At 39.6% G+C, this 18716-nt stretch overlaps 1 protein-coding gene across 19 annotated transcripts in view; it reads right to left on the bottom strand.

Moving 5' to 3' along the window:
• The window catches only part of camk2b1 (calcium/calmodulin-dependent protein kinase (CaM kinase) II beta 1), a 222250-nt gene that overhangs the window by 173559 nt on the left and 29975 nt on the right, over positions 1–18716 (bottom strand). For all 19 annotated transcript variants that reach the window (XM_061932069.2, XM_061932087.2, XM_061932079.2 and 16 more), the window contains exons 3-5: positions 17668–17727; positions 9945–9999; positions 3245–3310 (exon numbers count right to left, since the gene is read on the bottom strand). In XM_061932069.2, coding sequence (XP_061788053.1) covers positions 3245–3310; positions 9945–9999; positions 17668–17727 — 181 coding nt within the window. The remainder of the gene's footprint in view (positions 1–3244; positions 3311–9944; positions 10000–17667; positions 17728–18716) is intronic.

The raw sequence follows: 18716 nt of genomic DNA, 5'->3' as shown, positions 1-18716 counted from the left end.
AACTCCTCCACTTGGGGCAGGGTCTCCTCCCCAAACCCGGAGATGGTACTCTACCCTTTTCCGGGCGAGAACCATGGACTCGGACTTGGAGGTGCTGATTCTCATCCCAGTCGCTTCACACTCAGCTGCGAACCGATCCAGTGAGAGCTGAAGATCCTGGCCAGATGAAGCCATCAGGACCACATCATCTGCAGAAAGCAGAGACCTAATCCTGCAGCCACCAAACCGGATCCCCTCAACGCCCTGACTGCACCTAGAATTCTGTCCATAAAAGTTCAGAACAGAATGGGTGACAAAGGGCAGCCTTGGCGGAGTCCAACCCTCACTGGAAACGTGTCCGACTTACTACCGGCAATGCGGACCAAGCTCTGGCACTGATCATACGGGGAGCGGACTGCCACAATCAGAGAGTCCGATACCCTGTACTCTCTGAGCACTCCCCACAGGACTTCCCGAGGGACACGGTCGAATGCCTTCTCCAAGTCCACAAAACACATGTAGACTGGTTGGGCAAACTCCCATGCACCCTCAAGGACCCTGCCGAGAGTATAGAGCTGGTTGACAGTTCCACGACCAGGACGAAAACCACACTGTTCCTCCTGAATCCGAGGTTCGACTATCCGGCGAATTGAACGTGAGACAGGAAAATGCTCGAAAATGCCCCAATATTTGCGTTGTTTTAGGCTGTTGGAACGGTTCAAATCGCGAAAAGGATCAAATGTTTCTTCAGAGTGACCTATATCCCCCATTATCACATACGGACACAGATATTGTCGGAGGCAGATATTTACATATATCCGAATTTAAGTTGTACTTCTTTCATTTCTTAGTCATATTTGAAAACAGCTCGTGTTTTCCATTTCTTCTCTTGATGCTCTGTCAGCAAGTATACTGTGTGTGTTAACCTTGAGTTCTTTGGAATGTGTTTTGACTAGCATTTGTTTTGCCTACAGAGATGGGACGAGAGAGAGGGTGGTGGGATCGGGAAGACAGACCATTTTGGGAGGCGCAATAGAATGTTCTAGGGTTAGACTGGTCTCAATCAATGTATATTGGCAAAGCTTTGAGAATATACAACAAAATACCTATTCTGTCTCTGGTGGTTTTTCAACTCAGCTTTAAGTGTCGTAAAGAGCTTGGGAGCGAATTGTGACTTGAATTCCCTGGGAGGAACAACTGGTCCAAAACGCAACAATTTGGGGGCTCGTCCGGGCGACACGCTGAGAATTGGACACCTCTTACACTCTTCTGGACAGACTCACTAGTGGCCAAACAAAAACAAGGTAAGCAGAGCCTTTTTCTAAAATCTGCTTTAGGAGTCTGTCTTGAAGTATGTAAGTCAAACACTGTTTGTACCCCAGACACAGAGTAGGTGTTTTGTACGAGACGGGGATGTGAGAGTGGACATTTTGATGGATTGATTGCATTTCTCCCTTGTCCGCCATTACATAAAAAGCTGTAAATAAGTGGTCATCTCGCGCCATTGTGTCTCGACTACCGTGACGGGCAGTTTCATTGACGAATAAACTAAATTCGCAAACAAACGCACAACATACACACATGCAATATTTATAAACCATAAGAAGAACCTTAAAATTGATCCTGAAAACACACAGGGAGCCAATGCAGAGATTTTAAAACTGGTGTAATGTGAGCCCGCCTTCTTGTCTTCGTCAGGACACGCGCCGCTGAATTTTGGAGTAATTGCAAAGGTGTAATAACCTTTTTAGGAAGACCATAAAGAATTGGGCGAACTCTGGTTTAAGATGATAAAAAACTATTTTTGTTACATTTTCTACATGTGGTATGAAGCTACGGTCAGAGTGGAAAACGGACGCCCAGATTTTTCACTCGTAGTGATGGAGTTAAAGACAGTGATTGTAGTAATATGACATAGTGCAGTCCTGCGCAATAACAAACTCCCTCGAAGTAGAAAAAACCCATTGGGTAAGGAGCGGTAGACAACTATAAGGTATTCCGCCAGGCTTCCCTCGTCTAGTATGTATAAACATATTTCACTACTGTTTACATGTATGCGCAACCTTAAAATTTGTCAAGAAAGTGAGGCTGTTGACGTAAAAATAGCGAGTACCCTTTGGTGTCATTAGATGCAGGTGTACCTAGTCCAGGGGTCGGCAACCTTTACCAGTCAAAGAGCCATTTTGACCAGTTTCACAAAGTATAGAAAACAATGGGAGCCACAAAATTTTTTTGACATTTTAAATGAAATAACACTGCATACAAAGTTGTTTTTTTTGCTTTGTGCTATGTATAAATCAGGTGTCTTAGACACACTGCCCACACCTTTATATGAAATTTGAAGGCTGGTGCGGCACGCGGGTTTTTAAATGAATGGCGCGTGACGGTGGCGGTATAAAAATAACTTTAACACTCTTACTAATAATGCGCCACACTGTGAACCCACACCAAACAAGAATGACAAACACATTTCGGGAGAACATCTGCACCGTAACACAACACAAACACAACAAGACAAATACCCAGAATCCCATGCAGCCCTAACTCTTCCGGGATACATTATACACCCCCGCTACCAAACCCCGCCCACCTCAACCGACGCACAGAGAGAGAGGGGGGGGTTTGGTGGTAGCAGGGGTGTATAATGTAGCCCAGAAGAGTCAGGGCTGCATGGGATTCTGGGTATTTGTTCTGTTGAGTTTATGTAGTGTTAAGGTGCAGATGTTCTCCCGAAATGTGTTTGTCATTCTTGTTTGGTTTTGGTTCAAAGTGTGGCGCATTATTAGTAAGAGTGTTAAAGTTGTTTTATATGGCCACCGTCAGTGTAACCTGTGTGGCTGTTGACCAAGTATGCTTGCTGTCACGTACATGTGTGAGCAGAAGATGTATATTGTATAACAAGTGTTGGGCTGGCACGCTGTTAATACAGAATTGTAGAGGGCGCCAAATGTTGTACCATCATGGCACGCCCTTATTATAGCTGTAAGGGTGAGAATCGGTGAATATTAAACCCGGGAAATTTCTGCGAGAGGCACTGAAATCCGGAAGTCTCACGGGAAAACTAGGGGGGTTCAGTAAGTAAGCTGCTGAGCCGCATCAGAGTGATAAAAGAGCCGCATGCGGCTCCGGAGCCGCGGGTTGCCGACCCCTGACCTAGTTAGTGCATCTTGAAGTGTGCAAAAAGGTGGGGGGAATGTTGTATTTAAAAGACAGAAAAGGAGCAGTGAAGACAGGTAAAACAAAAGGGCGGGGGTGGTCCACCTACCTGGCATCTGCCTCACTGTAATACTCTCTGGCTACAATGTCCTCAAACAGTTCACCTCCGGTCACCCTGCCATGGGGAAAAAAAACACAAAAAAAACATGAACTCCTCTTTATTTATTTCTTCATCATCTTTGCTGCTGCACCCCCTTCCCCAATACACCCCACCATCCCACATGATGCAGTAACCATGGAAACTAGAAGGGGATGGCAGCGAGCTGGATGCGTGGGAGTGGGTAGTGGTGTGTATGGGGGGAAGTGGGGGGAAAGTGGGGGGATTAAAACACGAGAGAGGGAGTTATGTAATTGTATGTGTCGGAAAGGAAGAGAGATGAAGAAATGATGAGGAAAAAGTTGAAAACAGATGGAAAGGGAATGAGAAGAGGGGGGGAAAAAGTGAGAAGGTAACATTGTGGAGAAAATGAGGAGAGACAAGAAAAAGAGAAAGGAGAAAAACAGAGGTGAAGACATAAGGACGTACATTAGAGGAGAGAGGAAATGAGAGGAAACGGGAGTAGATAAGGAGGAAACAAAAACAAGGACTTGAGAATACGTGCATTGTTTCCTACAGGACTGGCATCTATTTGGGGTGTCATCCTCTTAAAAAGATGCATGTGAATGTAAGAAAGTGAGGAAAAAACCACGAAAAGCTAAACAAATTGAATTTGAGAGCACCCAGCATGGACGAATTGAACAGACAAGACATTGTTTTGTCTGCTCGCGGAAAACAAACATCGTAATCTACGATTGGACTCCCTCGAATGGCCTTGACGCTGTGGAAACAGGACCAGTCTGTTCTGAAAAACACCCCCGAGGACACCTCAACGATGGACGCTTTTGACCTCCCTCCCTCTTCAACGACACCCGGAGTCGAACTTTTGCAGATCGGCCTCAGTCTATAAAAAAACATTACATCATCACACCCAAGACAATTGGGCACACACGCACGCACACACCTCTCCCACCCCACGCCTTCATCATCGCTTGTTTCTCTTCGAGTTGATGGTCGGATGGCAGCGCTTCATAGCAGCAGTCGACCTCCAGGGCCCCAACTCTCCGCCCCTCTGTTGCAAGTTTGTCGTAATTAAATGTAACATGTTGATAGGCTCCAGCGCCCCCCGCGACCCCAAAGGGAATAAGCGGTAGAAAATGGATGGATGGATGTTTATGTGTGCATTGCATGAAGGTTTTCTCCCACTCCAGACCAGCCCCCCTAAGAAGCCCAGTCTAGATTGTATTTTTTTACTCATCTTTTTCCCCAGCGTTTTACCTTTTTCCCCATCTTTTACGGGACGCCTTATGGCGACCCATCAGCGTTCCTGTTCTGTAACCCTGTACACTGTTTGTTTGTCTCATCTTGAACGGGTTTGTGCTGAAAACAAAGTTTCGTTGTACTTGTGCAATGACAATAAAGACCTATCTGATCTGATCTGAAATGTGTTTGAAACTACAGATAAACTTTCTTCTGTTTTTTCTTTCAGATGAGGGGAGATAAAAGCAAAGACGAGAGGAATACGTTTGAAAAGGAAATGGAAGAATCGAGACAAGTGGTTGTTGGACCTTTTTCACCAAGTACAACCTCAGAATGCAGTTGGCTCCCCAAGTATCACCATAAAGAGCAACATTGAAATACAGTAGCGCAATAGGCCTAAGTAAGTATTCATTAAAACAAGGCAGAGCTTTTATTATAATAATAATAATAATAATAACTGGGATTTATATAGCGCTTTTCTAAGTACCCAAAGTCGCTTTACATGTAGAACCCATCAATCATTCACACCTGGTGGTGGTAAGCTACTTTCATAGCCACAGCTGCCCTGGGGTAGACTTTATTCAACAAGTATATTTAATATAATTGGCCACTGTAACATTGCACACTGTTTGAAAGGTAACACTGTGTTTGAATAAAGGAAAATAAATCACTGTACTTCAAACAAGCGATTCTTCGGCAAACCACTAGAGGGAGCCCAGTACATCAAGTACAGTAGGTACTTGATTTATATATATAGTATATATGTAATGCCCATAAGGGTATTCTAGTAGAATATGCAGAGATAAGCTGTGTCAATATCAAAATATTACTTGAAATACATTTTTGGCAGCAACAAAGTGGCCATTTGGGTAGATATTTGCTCCAAAAAGGGTATTTCAACAAGTAAACAGTACAGTAGGTACTTGATTTATATATATATAGTATATATGTAATGCCCATAAGGGTATTCTAGTAGAATATGCAGAGATAAGATGTGTCAATATCAAAATATTACTTGAAATACATTTTTTGGCAGCAACAAAGTGGCCATTTGGGTAGATATTTGCTACAAAAAGGGTATTTCAACAAGTAAACAGTACAGTAGGTACTTGATTTATATATATGTAATGCTCATAAGGGTATTCTAGTCAAATACGCGTGTGTAAATATGCGATGTGTAAATATCAAAATATTACATCGAATCACTTTTTGTCAGGCAATATTACTTTTAATGACAATTTGACATAAATGAACACATCCAAACACGTACATATTTATTATGTGCAGGAAGAAATAACAGTTACAATCGTGTGTATCTTCCAAATTTATCACATCAACATGGGACTAACAACACTCCTTTAAATCTCATCAATACCACAGAAGAGGAAAACTGGCATTTTCCGGGCACGATAAAGTCTTAAATAATGTCAAACACGTAGCGTTACAATAACCAGGAAGATAAAGTCTTTGTCTTACACCTAGTAATCCACTGTGGACACACCAAGCCAAAAATGAAGGTTCAGCGAGCCCTGCGCGCCCCCGTCAAGGGAATACATTTTTGGTAGGCATTCACATTTTGCCACAACATCCCTAAAGGGACATGGGGGAAAGTCCTAGTTGAAAATACTGCCAGTTAGTCTCTGGTGCGCCCACCAGAAACTGCCTGGTGGGCCCACCAGAAACTGCCTGGTGCGCCCACCAGAAACTGTCTGGTGCGCCCACCAGAAACTGTCTGGTGCGCCCACCAGAAACTGCCTGGTGCGCCCACCAGAAACTGCCTGGTGCGCCCACCAGAAACTGCCTGGTGGGCCCACCAGAAATTATCTGGTGCACACGAGATACATATCTAAAAAAATGTGTCCCTGTGTCCTTTTAGGGGCTCCGTAAGAAAGAGAAGCAGAAGAGGACAACTGTAATTTTCCGGGCACAATAAAGTCTTAAATAATGTCAAACACGTAGCGTTACAATAACCAGGAAGATAAAGTCTTTGTCTTACACCTAGTAATCCACTGTGGACACACCAAGCCAAAAATGAAGGTTCAGCGAGCCCTGCGCGCCCCCGTCAAGGGAATACATTTTTGGTAGGCATTCACATTTTGCCACAACACCCCTAAAGGGACATGGGAGAAAGTCCTAGTTGGAAATACAGCCAGTTGGTCTCTGGTGCGCCCACCAGAAACTGCCTGGTGCGCCCACCAGAAACTGCCTGGTGCGCCCGCCAGAAACTGCCTGGTGCGCCCGCCAGAAACTGTCTGGTGCGCCCACCAGAAACTGTCTGGTGCGCCCACCAGAAACTGCCTGCTGCGCCCACCAGAAACTGCCTGGTGGGCCCACCAGAAACTGCCTGGTGGGCCCACCAGAAATTATCTGGTGCACACGAGATACATATCTAAAAAAAATGTGTCCCTGTGTCCTTTTAGGGGCTCCGTAAGAAAGAGAAGCAGAAGAGGAAAACTGTAATTTTCCGGGCACAATAAAGTCTTAAATAATGTCAAACACGTAGCGTTACAATAACCAGGAAGATAAAGTCTTTGTCTTACACCTAGTAATCCACTGTGGACACACCAAGCCAAAAATGAAGGTTCAGCGAGCCCTGCGCGCCCCCGTCAAGGGAATACATTTTTGGTAGGCATTCACATTTTGCCACAACACCCCTAAAGGGACATGGGAGAAAGTCCTAGTTGGAAATACAGCCAGTTGGTCTCTGGTGCGCCCACCAGAAACTGCCTGGTGCGCCCGCCAGAAACTGCCTGGTGCGCCCGCCAGAAACTGCCTGGTGCGCCCGCCAGAAACTGCCTGGTGCGCCCGCCAGAAACTGCCTGGTGCGCCCACCAGAAACTGCCTGGTGCGCCCACCAGAAACTGTCTGGTGCGCCCACCAGAAACTGCCTGGTGGGCCCACCAGAAACTGCCTGGTGCCCACCAGAAATTATCTGGTGCACACGAGATACATATCTAAAAAAAAATGTGTCCCCGTGTCCCTTTAGGGTCTCCGTAAGAAAGAGAAGCAGAAGAGGAAAACTGTCATTTTCCGGGCACGATAAAGTCTTAAATAATGTCAAACACGTAGCGTTACAATAACCAGGAAGATAAAGTCTTTGTCTTACACCTAGTAATCTACTGTGGACACACCAAGCCAAAAATGAAGGTTCAGCGAGCCCTGCGCGCCCCCGCCAAGGGAATACATTTTTGGTAGGCATTCACATTTTGCCACAACACCCCTAAAAGGGACATGGGGGAAAGTCCTAGTTGGAAATACAGCCAGTTGGTCTCTGGTGCGCCCACCAGAAACTGCCTGGTGCGCCCACCAGAAACTGCCTGGTGCGCCCACCAGAAACTGCCTGGTGGGCCCACCAGAAACTGCCTGGTGCGCCCACCAGAAACTGCCTGGTGCACCCACACCAGAAACTGCCTGGTGCGTCCACCAGAAACTGCCTGGTGCGTCCACCAGAAACTGCCTGGTGCGTCCACCAGAAACTGCCTGGTGGGCCCACCAGAAACTGCCTGGTGCGCCCACCAGAAACTGCCTGGTGCGCCCACCAGAAATTATCTGGTGCACACGAGATACATATCTAAAAAAAATGTGTCCCTGTGTCCTTTTAGGGGCCCCGTAAGAAAGAGAAGCAGAAGAGGAAAACTGTCATTTTCCGGGCACAATAAAGTCTTAAATAATGTCAAACACGTAGCGTTACAATAACCAGGAAGATAAAGTCTTTGTCTTACACCTAGTAATCCACTGTAGACACACCAAGCCAAAAATGAAGGTTCAGCGAGCCCTGCGCGCCCCCGCCAAGGGAATAAATTTTTGGTAGGCGTTCACATTTTGCCACAACACCCCTAAAGGGACAAGGGGGAAAGTCCTAGTTGGAAATACAGCCAGTTGGTCTCTGGTGCGCCCACCAGAAACTGCCTGGTGCGCCCACCAAAAACTGCCTGGTGGGGCCCACCAGAAACTGCCTGGTGCGCCCACCAGAAACTGCCTGGTGTGCCCATTAGAAACTGCCTGGTGCGCCCATTAGAAACTGCCTGGTGCGCCCACCAGAAACTGCCTGGTGGGCCCGCCAGAAACTGCCTGGTGCGCCCGCCAGAAACTGCCTGGTGCGCCCGCCAGAAACTGCCTGGTGCGCCCACCAGAAACTGCCTGGTGGGCCCACCAGAAATTATCTGGTGCACACGAGATACATATCTAAAAAAAAATGTGTCCCTGTGTCCTTTTAGGGGCCCCGTAAGAAAGAGAAGCAGAAGAGGAAAACTGTCATTTTCCGGGCACAATAAAGTCTTAAATAATGTCAAACACGTAGCGTTACAATAACCAGGAAGATAAAGTCTTTGTCTTACACCTAGTAATCCACTGTGGACACACCAAGCCAAAAATGAAGGTTCAGCGAGCCCTGCGCACCCCCGCCAAGGGAATACATTTTTGGTAGGCATTCACATTTTGCCACAACACCCCTAAAGGGACATGGGAGAAAGTCCTAGTTGGAAATACAGCCAGTTGGTCTCTGGTGCGCCCACCAGAAACTGCCTGGTGCGCCCACCAGAAACTGTCTGGTGCGCCCGCCAGAAACTGTCTGGTGCGCCCACCAGAAACTGCCTGGTGCGCCCACCAGAAACTGCCTGGTGCGCCCACCAGAAACTGCCTGGTGCGCCCACCAGAAACTGCCTGGTGCGCCCACTAGAAACTGCCTGGTGCGCCCACCAGAAACTGTCTGGTGCGCCCACCAGAAACTGCCTGGTGGGCCCACCAGAAACTGTCTGGTGCTCCCACCAGAAACTGTCTGGTGCGCCCACCAGAAACTGTCTGGTGCCCACCAAAAACTGTCTGGTGCCCACCAAAAACTGTCTGGTGCCCACCAGAAATTATCTGGTGCACACGAGATACATATCTAAAAAAATGTGTCCCCGTGTCCCTTTAGGGGCTCCGTAAGAAAGAGAAGCAGAGGACATAAGAAAAATAATGAGAGGAAACACAATGAGAGGAAACAGGATAAGGAAGTGAGAAGGAAACAGAAGAAATTAGAGATAAACAGAATTAAATAAGGAAATGACCAGAAGGGAATTATAGGAAAGGATATGAGGAGGCGAGATGAGAGACGAGGAAAGAGGATGAAAGAAAGGAAAATAGGAAGAAGAAAAAAAGAGTAAATGACAGATAGGACATAGTGGTAGAGGAATGGGAAGAAAACAGGTATCAAGACAGCTAAGAAAAGAATAAATCAAGCAGAAGGATAAGGAATGAGAGAAATAAGGAGGATAGGAGTGATTATAGGAGCGGAAGCTAAAATAAAGGAAATGAGGAAATAATGAGAAAAGAAGAGGTAAACAGGAAGTGGAAACAGGAAGAGTGGAACAGGTGAAGAAGCAATGAGAGGAAACAAGTGGAGTAAATGAATGATCAGTTTTATCTTCAATGAGTCAAGAAAAAAAGGTAAGAAAGAAGGAAGGAGACTTACAGGTCAAAGAGGAGGTAGTGGAAGCCTTCCTCTGATATACTGTCATGAAGACGAACTAGAAATACAACAAATAGTTTGTGTATCAGTACAAACAGTGATCATAATATATCACAGCACATACTGTATATCAGGGCTTGTACACATTTCCACTACAGAGGGGCCCGGGGCCCACTTAAACATGAATGATTCTGTTATATTACTCTTAACTTTTAAATCATATTCAATACTTATATCTAACCTACTGACAGTTTAACAGAATAAACATTGTCAAATGATATGAGACCATGTGTAAATCCCAAAGATTATGATCAAGGCTTAGGTCAGGCTGATTAAAAAAATTAATACTAATCAGTATTGTAAAAAAAAGGACTCATGAAAACTGATGAAAATCAAATTTACATAAAACTACAAAGTGCTAAAATAAATACATTCTACCTAAATTACTGTATTTTCTAACTATAAGCCGCAAATATAAACGTTGCATTACACAGAAATATTTTGTAAATGTTTATTTACATCCCTTAATTGTTTCCAAACGGTGCCTGTAACATGGAGGTAAAACGGCTAATCAAAACAAAACAGAAGTCATCGTCATGGACCCACTAGCTAGCTCTCCAATCTGCTAAACAGACTTATTAATAAGTACACCGTGATATTTTTGTGAATTTTACGAAATTGAAACAAGACAAAGAATTGGAAGTTAATAATACTAACATAAACACTCATAAAAGTGTTGTCATGGCAGCTAATGCTAACGATGCTAACCTCCTTACATTACAATTGCACAAACAAACATGCATAAAAACAAGACCGAACGGCAACTGTACGTGGGGTGGGTTCATAGCTCAGTCGAAACAGAAGAACAATGCAGAAACTGAAATCCTGGTCCCAATACGGAAAACCATTGCATCTAATAGAAAATGTCTCATTTGTACCCCTGCTGGTGAAATATATAAAAATTAAGGTGGTCCCAAATAGGAGGGATTTTTCAAATTGATTGTGTGTCGCTTTTAAAAGTGGTCAACATATGAAATAACAAGTGTGTGTAAAAATATGAAATGCGCCCCTTTTGGCCAAAATAATTAATGTTTATAGAGACATACTGTAATAACTTGAAGTAAATAATGAAGATTAAAAACTAATTACAGACAAAAAAAATAAATAAAAATTTTTTTTTTTACTAAAAGCAGTCTTTTTCTCACAATGTGTCGACTTTTTTCTTATAAAATTGGGAACAATTTCTCATATTCTTTCTGTTTCTGTAATATTGCAAACTTTTATTTTAAAATTGTTACTTTTTAATGCAAAATGGTGACATTTGTCATATAAAATTCTGACTTTTATCACAATATTGGCAATTTTCATGTTGTTTTTGTAAAACAACATGAAACAAGGAAAAGTACCTTCTATATGAGGAGGTGTGAACAAGTGATGACATAAATCTTGGTCTTAATAGGGAAAAACATTGCATCTAATAGAGAATGTCTCATTTGCACCCCTGCTGGTGACATCTATCAAAATGAGGGTGGTCCCAAAAAGGAGGGATTTTTCAATTTGACTGTGTGTCGCTTTTAAAAGTGGTCAACAGATGAAATAACAAGTGTGTGTAAAAATATGAAATGCGCCCCTTTTGGCCAAAATAATTAATGTTTATAGAGACATACTGTAATAACTTGAAGTAAATAATGAAGATTAAAAACTAATTACAGACAAAAAAATTTAAAAAAAAACTTTTTTTTTTACTAAAAACAGTCTTTTTCTCACAATGTGTCGACTTTTTTCTTATAAAATTGGGAACAATTTCTCATATTCTTTCTGTTTCTGTAATATTTTATTTTAAAATTGTTACTTTTTAATGCAAAATGGTGACATTTGTCATATAAAATTCTGACTTTTATCACAATATTGCCAATTTTCATGTTGTTTTACAAAAACAACATGAAACAAGGAAAAGTACCTTCTATATGAGGAGGTGTGAACAAGTTAGGACATAAATCTTGGTCCCAATAAAGTTAAAAGTTAAAGTTAAAGTACCAATGATTGTCACACACACACTAGGTGTGGCGAAATTATTCTCTGCATTTGACCCATCACCCTTGATCACCCCCTGGGAGGTGAGGGGAGCAGTGGGCAGCAGCAGTGGCCGCGCCTGGGAATCATTTTGGTGATTTAACCGCCAATTCCAACCCTTGATACTGAGTGCCAAGCAGGGAGGCAATGGGTCCCATTTTTATAGTCTTTGGTATGACTCGGCCGGGGTTTGAACTCACAACCTACCGATCTCAGGGAAAAACATTGCATCTAATAGAGAATGTCTCATTTGCACCCCTGGTGGTGACATCTATCAAAATGAGGGTGGTCCCAAAAAGGAGGGATTTTTCAATTTGACTGTGTGTCACTTTTAAAAGTGGTCAACATATGAAATAACAAGTGTGTGTAAGAAATTGAAATGCGCCCCTTTTGGCCAAAATAATTAAAACAATGTTTATAGAGACATACTGTAATAACTTGAAGTAAATAATGAAGATTAAAAACTAATTACAGACAAAAAAAAATTAAAAAAAAATTTTTTTTTACTAAAAGCAGTCTTTTTCTCACAATGTGTCGACTTTTTTCTTATAAAATTGGGAACAATTTCTCATATTCTTTCTGTTTCTGTAAAATTGCAATATTTTCTCGTAAAATTATTACTTTTTAATGCAAAATGGTGACATTTGTCATATAAAATTCTGACTTTTATCACAATATTGCCAATTTTTTTCGTTGTTCTTGTAAAACAGTGACATTTTTTGAGTAAATTGATGGCTTTTGTCATAATTTTGCCAAGTAAAATTCCAACAATTATTATAATATTGCCAACATTTTAAAGTTTTCTTATAAAATTGTGACTCTTGTTGAGTAAAATGACGACTCTTTTCATGAAATTGCCAAAATGTGAAGCTTTTCTTGTAAAATTGCGACTGTTTTTGAGTAAAATTCCAACTTTTATCATATTATGGCACAAATGTTCAGTTTTTCTTGTAAAAATTTTGACTTGCGTTGAGGAAAATTACGACTTTTATTATAATGCTGCCAAAATGCTAAGTTTTTCTTGTGAAATTCCAACTCATCTTTCACAACAAGCTTTTTTATATTTGCATAGTATGTATGTATTATTAATGTTGTAAATACAAATCTTTATATATCTAGAAAGGCTGGTCCTAAAGAGGTAGGCATTTTTCGGAAGTCTCAAGAAGGTGAAAAATACAAAAGTGTGTGTGTGTTTTCTTGTATTTCTACCCTTCTTGAGACATCAACAAGGAAAAGAACCTTCTATATGAGGAGGTGTGAACAAGTGATGACATAAATCTTGGTCCCAATAGGGAAAAACATTGCATCTAATAGAGAATGTCTCATTTGCACCCCTGGTGGTGACATCTATCAAAATGAGGGTGGTCCCAAAAAGAAGGGATTTTTCAATTTGACTGTGTGTCGCTTTTAAAAGTGGTCAACATATGAAATAACAAGTGTGTGTAAAAATATGAAGTGCTCCCCCTGTGGCCAACATATGTAATAACAAGTGTGTAAGAAATTAAAATGCGCTCTCTTTGGGCAAAATAATTTAAAAAAAAAATGTTTATAGAGACATACTGTAATAATTTGGAAGTAAATAATGAAGATTAAAAACCAAATACAGACAAAAAAATTAAAACATTTTTTATTTGTTTACTAAAAGCAATCTTTTACTCACAATGTCTCGACTTTTTTCTTATAAAATTGGGAACAATGTCTCATAATCTTTCTGTTTCTGTAAAATTGCAATATTTTCTCGTAAAATTATTACTTTTTAATGCAAAATGGTGACATTTGTCATATAAAATTCTGACTTTTATCACAATATTGCCAATTTTTTTCGTTCTTGTAAAACAGTGACATTTTTTGAGTAAATTGATGGCTTTTGTCATAATGTTGCCATGTAAAATTCCAACAATTATTATAATATTGCCAACATTTTAAAGTTTTCTTATAAAATTGTGACTCTTGTTGAGTAAAATGACGACTCTTTTCATAAAATTGCCTAAATGTGAAGCTTTTCTTGTAAAATTGCGACTGTTATTGAGTAAAATTCCAACTTTTATCATAATATGGCACAAATGTTGAGTTTTTCTTGTAAAAATTTTGACTTGCGTTGAGGAAAATTACGACTTTTATTATAATACTGCCAAAATTCGAAGTTTTTCTTGTGAAATTGTGACCTTTTTCTTGTGAAATTCCAACTTTTTTATATTTGCATAGCATGTATGTATTATTAATGTTGTAAATATAAATCTTTATTTATCTAGAAAGGCTGGTCCTAAAGAGGTAGGCATTTTTCGGAAGTCTCAAGAAGGTGAAAAATACAAAAGTGTGTGTGTGTTTTCTTGTATTTCTACCCTTCTTGAGACATCAACAAGGAAAAGTACCTTCTATATGAGGAGGTGTGAACAAGTGATGACATAAATCTTGGTCCCAATAGGGAAAAACATTGCATCTAATAGAGAATGTCTCATTTGCACCCCTGGTGGTGACATCCATCAAAATGAGGGTGGTCCCAAAAAGGAGGGATTTTTCAATTTGACTGTGTGTCGCTTTTAAAAGTGGTGAATATATGAAAAAGCAAGTGTGTGTAAGAAATTGAAATGCGCCCCTTTTGGCCAAAATAATTAAAACAATGTTTATAGAGACATACTGTAATAACTTGAAGTAAATAATGAAGATTAAAAACTAATTACAGACAAAAAAAAATTAAAAAAAAATTTTTTTTTACTAAAAGCAGTCTTTTTCTCACAATGTGTCGACTTTTTTCTTATAAAATTGGGAACAATTTCTCATATTCTTTCTGTTTCTGTAATATTGCAATATTTTCTCGTAAAATTATTACTTTTTAATGCAAAATGGTGACATTTGTCATATAAAATTCTGACTTATCACAATATTGCCAATTTTTTTCATTGTTCTTGTAAAACAGTGAAATTTTTTTAGTAAATTGATGGCTTTTGTCATAATTTTGCCAAAATGCCAATAATTATTATAATATTGCCAACATTTTAAAGTTTTCTTATAAAATTGTGACTCTTGTTGAGTAAAATGACGACTCTTTTCATAAAATTGCCAAAATGTGAAGCTTTTCTTGTAAAATTGCGACTTATTGAGTAAAATTCCAACTTTTATCATAATATGGCACAAATGTTCCGTTTTTCTTGTAAAAATTTTGACTTGCGTTGAGGAAAATTACGACTTTTATTATAATGCTGCCAAAATTCTAAGTTTTTCTTGTGAAATTCCAACTCATCTTTCACAACAAGCTTTTTTATATTTGCATAGTATGTATGTATTATTAATGTTGTAAATACAAATCTTTATATATCTAGAAAGGCTGGTCCTAAAGAGGTAGGCATTTTTCGGAGGTCTCAAGAAGGTGAAAAATACAAAAGTGTGTGTGTGTTTTCTTGTATTTCTACCCTTCTTGAGACATCAACAAGGAAAAGTACCTTCTATATGAGGAGGTGTGAACAAGTGATGACATAAATCTTGGTCCCAATAGGGAAAAACATTGCATCTAATAGAGAATGTCTCATTTGCACCCCTGGTGGTGACATCTATCAAAATGAGGGTGGTCCCAAAAAGGAGGGATTTTTCAATTTGACTGTGTGTCGCTTTTAAAAGTGGTCAATATATGAAAAAGCAAGTGTGTGTAAAAATATGAAGTGCTCCCCCTCTGGCCAACATATGTAATAACAAGTGTGTGTAAGAAATTAAAATGCGCTCTCTTTGGGCAAAATAATTAAAAAAAAAAAATGTTTATAGAGACATACTGTAATAACTTGGAAGTAAATAATGAAGATTAAAAACCAAATACAGACAAAAAATTAAAACATTTTTTATTTTTTTACTAAAAGCAATGTTTTACTCACAATGTGTCGACTTTTTTCTTATAAAATTGGGAACAATTTCTCATATTCTTTCTGTTTCTGTAATATTGCAATATTTTATTTTAAAATTGTTACTTTTTAATGCAAAATGGTGACATTTGTCATATAAAATTCTGACTTTTATCACAATATTGCCAATTTTTTTCGTTGTTCTTGTAAAACAGTGACATTTTTTGAGTAAATTGATGGCTTTTGTCATAATTTTGCCAAGTAAAATTCCAATAATTATTATAATATTGCCAACATTTTAAAGTTTTCTTATGAAATTGTGACTCTTGTTGAGTAAAATGACGACTCTTTTCATAAAATTGCCAAAATGTGAAGCTTTTCTTGTAAAATTGCGACTGTTATTGAGTAAAATTCCAACTTTTATCATAATATGGCACAAATGTTCAGTTTTTCTTGTAAAAATTTTGACTTGCGTTGAGGAAAATTACGACTTTTATTATAATGCTGCCAAAATGCTAAGTTTTTCTTGTGAAATTCCAACTCATCTTTCACAACAAGCTTTTTTATATTTGCATAGTATGTATGTATTATTAATGTTGTAAATACAAATCTTTATATATCTAGAAAGGCTGGTCCTAAAGAGGTAGGCATTTTTCGGAGGTCTCAAGAAGGTGAAAAATACAAAAGTGTGTGTGTGTTTTCTTGTATTTCTACCCTTCTTGAGACATCAACAAGGAAAAGTACCTTCTATATGAGGAGGTGTGAACAAGTGATGACATAAATCTTGGTCTTAATAGGGAAAAACATTGCATCTAATAGAGAATGTCTCATTTGCACCCCTGCTGGTGACATCTATCAAAATGAGGGTGGTCCCAAAAAGGAGGGATTTTTCAATTTGACTGTGTGTCACTTTTAAAAGTGGTCAATATATGAAAAAGCAAGTGTGTGTAAAAATATGAAGTGCTCCCCCTCTGGCCAACATATGTAATAACAAGTGTGTGTAAGAAATTAAAATGCGCTCTCTTTGGGCAAAATAATTTAAAAAAAATGTTTATAGAGACATACTGTAATAACGATGTAAATAATGAAGATTAAAAACCAATGACAGACAAAACTTTAAAAAAAACATTTTTTTTTACTAAAAGCAATCTTTTTCTCACAATGTGTCGACTTTTTTCTTATAAAATTGGGAACAATTTCTCATATTCTTTCTGTTTCTGTAATATTGCAATATTTTCTCGTAAAATTATTACTTTTTAATGCAAAATGGTGACATTTGTCATATAAAATTCTGACTTATCACAATATTGCCAATTTTTTTCGTTGTTCTTGTAAAACAGTGACATTTTTTGAGTAAATTGATGGCTTTTGTCATAATTTTGCCAAAATTCCAATAATTATTATAATATTGCCAACATTTTAAAGTTTTCTTATAAAATTGTGACTCTTGTTGAGTAAAATGACGACTCTTTTCATAAAATTGCCTAAATGTGAAGCTTTTCTTGTAAAATTGCGACTGTTATTGAGTAAAATTCCAACTTTTATCATAATATGGCACAAATGTTCAGTTTTTCTTGTAAAAATTTTGACGAAAATTATGACTTTTTTTATAATGCTGCCAAAATTCTAAGTTTTTCTTGTGAAACTGTGACCTTTTTCTTGTGGAACAAGCTTTTTTATATTTGCATAGTATGTATGTATTATTAATGTTGTAAATACAAATCTTTATATATCTAGAAAGGCTGGTCCTAACGAGGTAGGCATTTTTCGGAGGTCTCAAGAAGGTGACAAATACAAAAATGTGTGTGTGTGTGTGTCCTCACCGATGTTGGCGTGTTTAAGCAGGCGACAGATCCGAGCCTCTCGTTCCAGCTTTTGGTGATCTGGTGGGAAGCAAAGGGAGAAGAATTGATGTAGTTTTAAGTTGACAACCGCAGATGTGCAGCACTGATAGTTGTTGCCATGGAGATGAACACGCCTAGAACCGAACCATGGCAACTTTCTGTATGCGTCAGAAAATATTTACACTACAAGATGCTGTATGCCAACATATTATGCCCCTGCAGTCAGGACCACCGTGTTGGCACATGCACACAGATACCCATGGAAACCAACACGAAGAATACACACACACACACACACACACTTAAATACACAAAGGTTGGCATTGAGGACTGACAGTGAAGTGTAAGCCCGGTGATTATAGTCTTAGGAGATGAGAGAAGCGAGGAGTGAGTGTAGGGAAGAGATTGGGGGTTGAGGAGTGGGTGGACATGGTAGCAAAACGCACGCAGAAGGTAGCGATAAAGATGCAAAAGAAACCTCTCGGATTGAAGAGGAAGACAAGTGTGCAGAATTGCAAGGGTTACCTTCCAAAAAATGTTCCTATTAAATCCAGGAAGCAGGACGTGACCCCCCTCCAGGCACCTTTTCTTGGAACTGTTTTGTAACCAAAGGCAACGGCTGTTTACGACCCCCCTTCCTCTAGAAACAGCTGTTGCCATGTAATAAGGGAAAGTCCAAATAAAAGAGGAGGCGTACAATCTTTCGTCAGAGCGTGGTGGGACACTGTACAAGAGTACATCGCAGACGTTTCTCCTCAATTGAGCCAAATTTAATTCTGTCTCTGTTTGATTCCTTGCTTCTTTGTCTGTTTAAAGGGGAACATTATCACCAGACCTATGTAAGCGTCAATATATACCTTGATGTTGCAGAAAAAAGACCATATATTTTTTTTAACCGATTTCCGAACTCTAAATGGGTGAATTTTGGCGAATTAAACGCCTTTCTATTATTTGCTCTCGGAGCGATGACGTCACAACGAAAATCATTTTTTACCTTGAAAATCATTTTTTACCTTGAAAATCATTTT

The sequence above is a fragment of the Nerophis lumbriciformis genome, linkage group LG03, assembly GCF_033978685.3.
Source record: "Nerophis lumbriciformis linkage group LG03, RoL_Nlum_v2.1, whole genome shotgun sequence".
Taxonomy (NCBI): Eukaryota; Metazoa; Chordata; class Actinopteri; order Syngnathiformes; family Syngnathidae; genus Nerophis; species Nerophis lumbriciformis.
The sequence above is the reverse complement of the archived record's forward strand: the minus strand, read 5'-3'. Positions and strand labels throughout refer to the sequence as shown.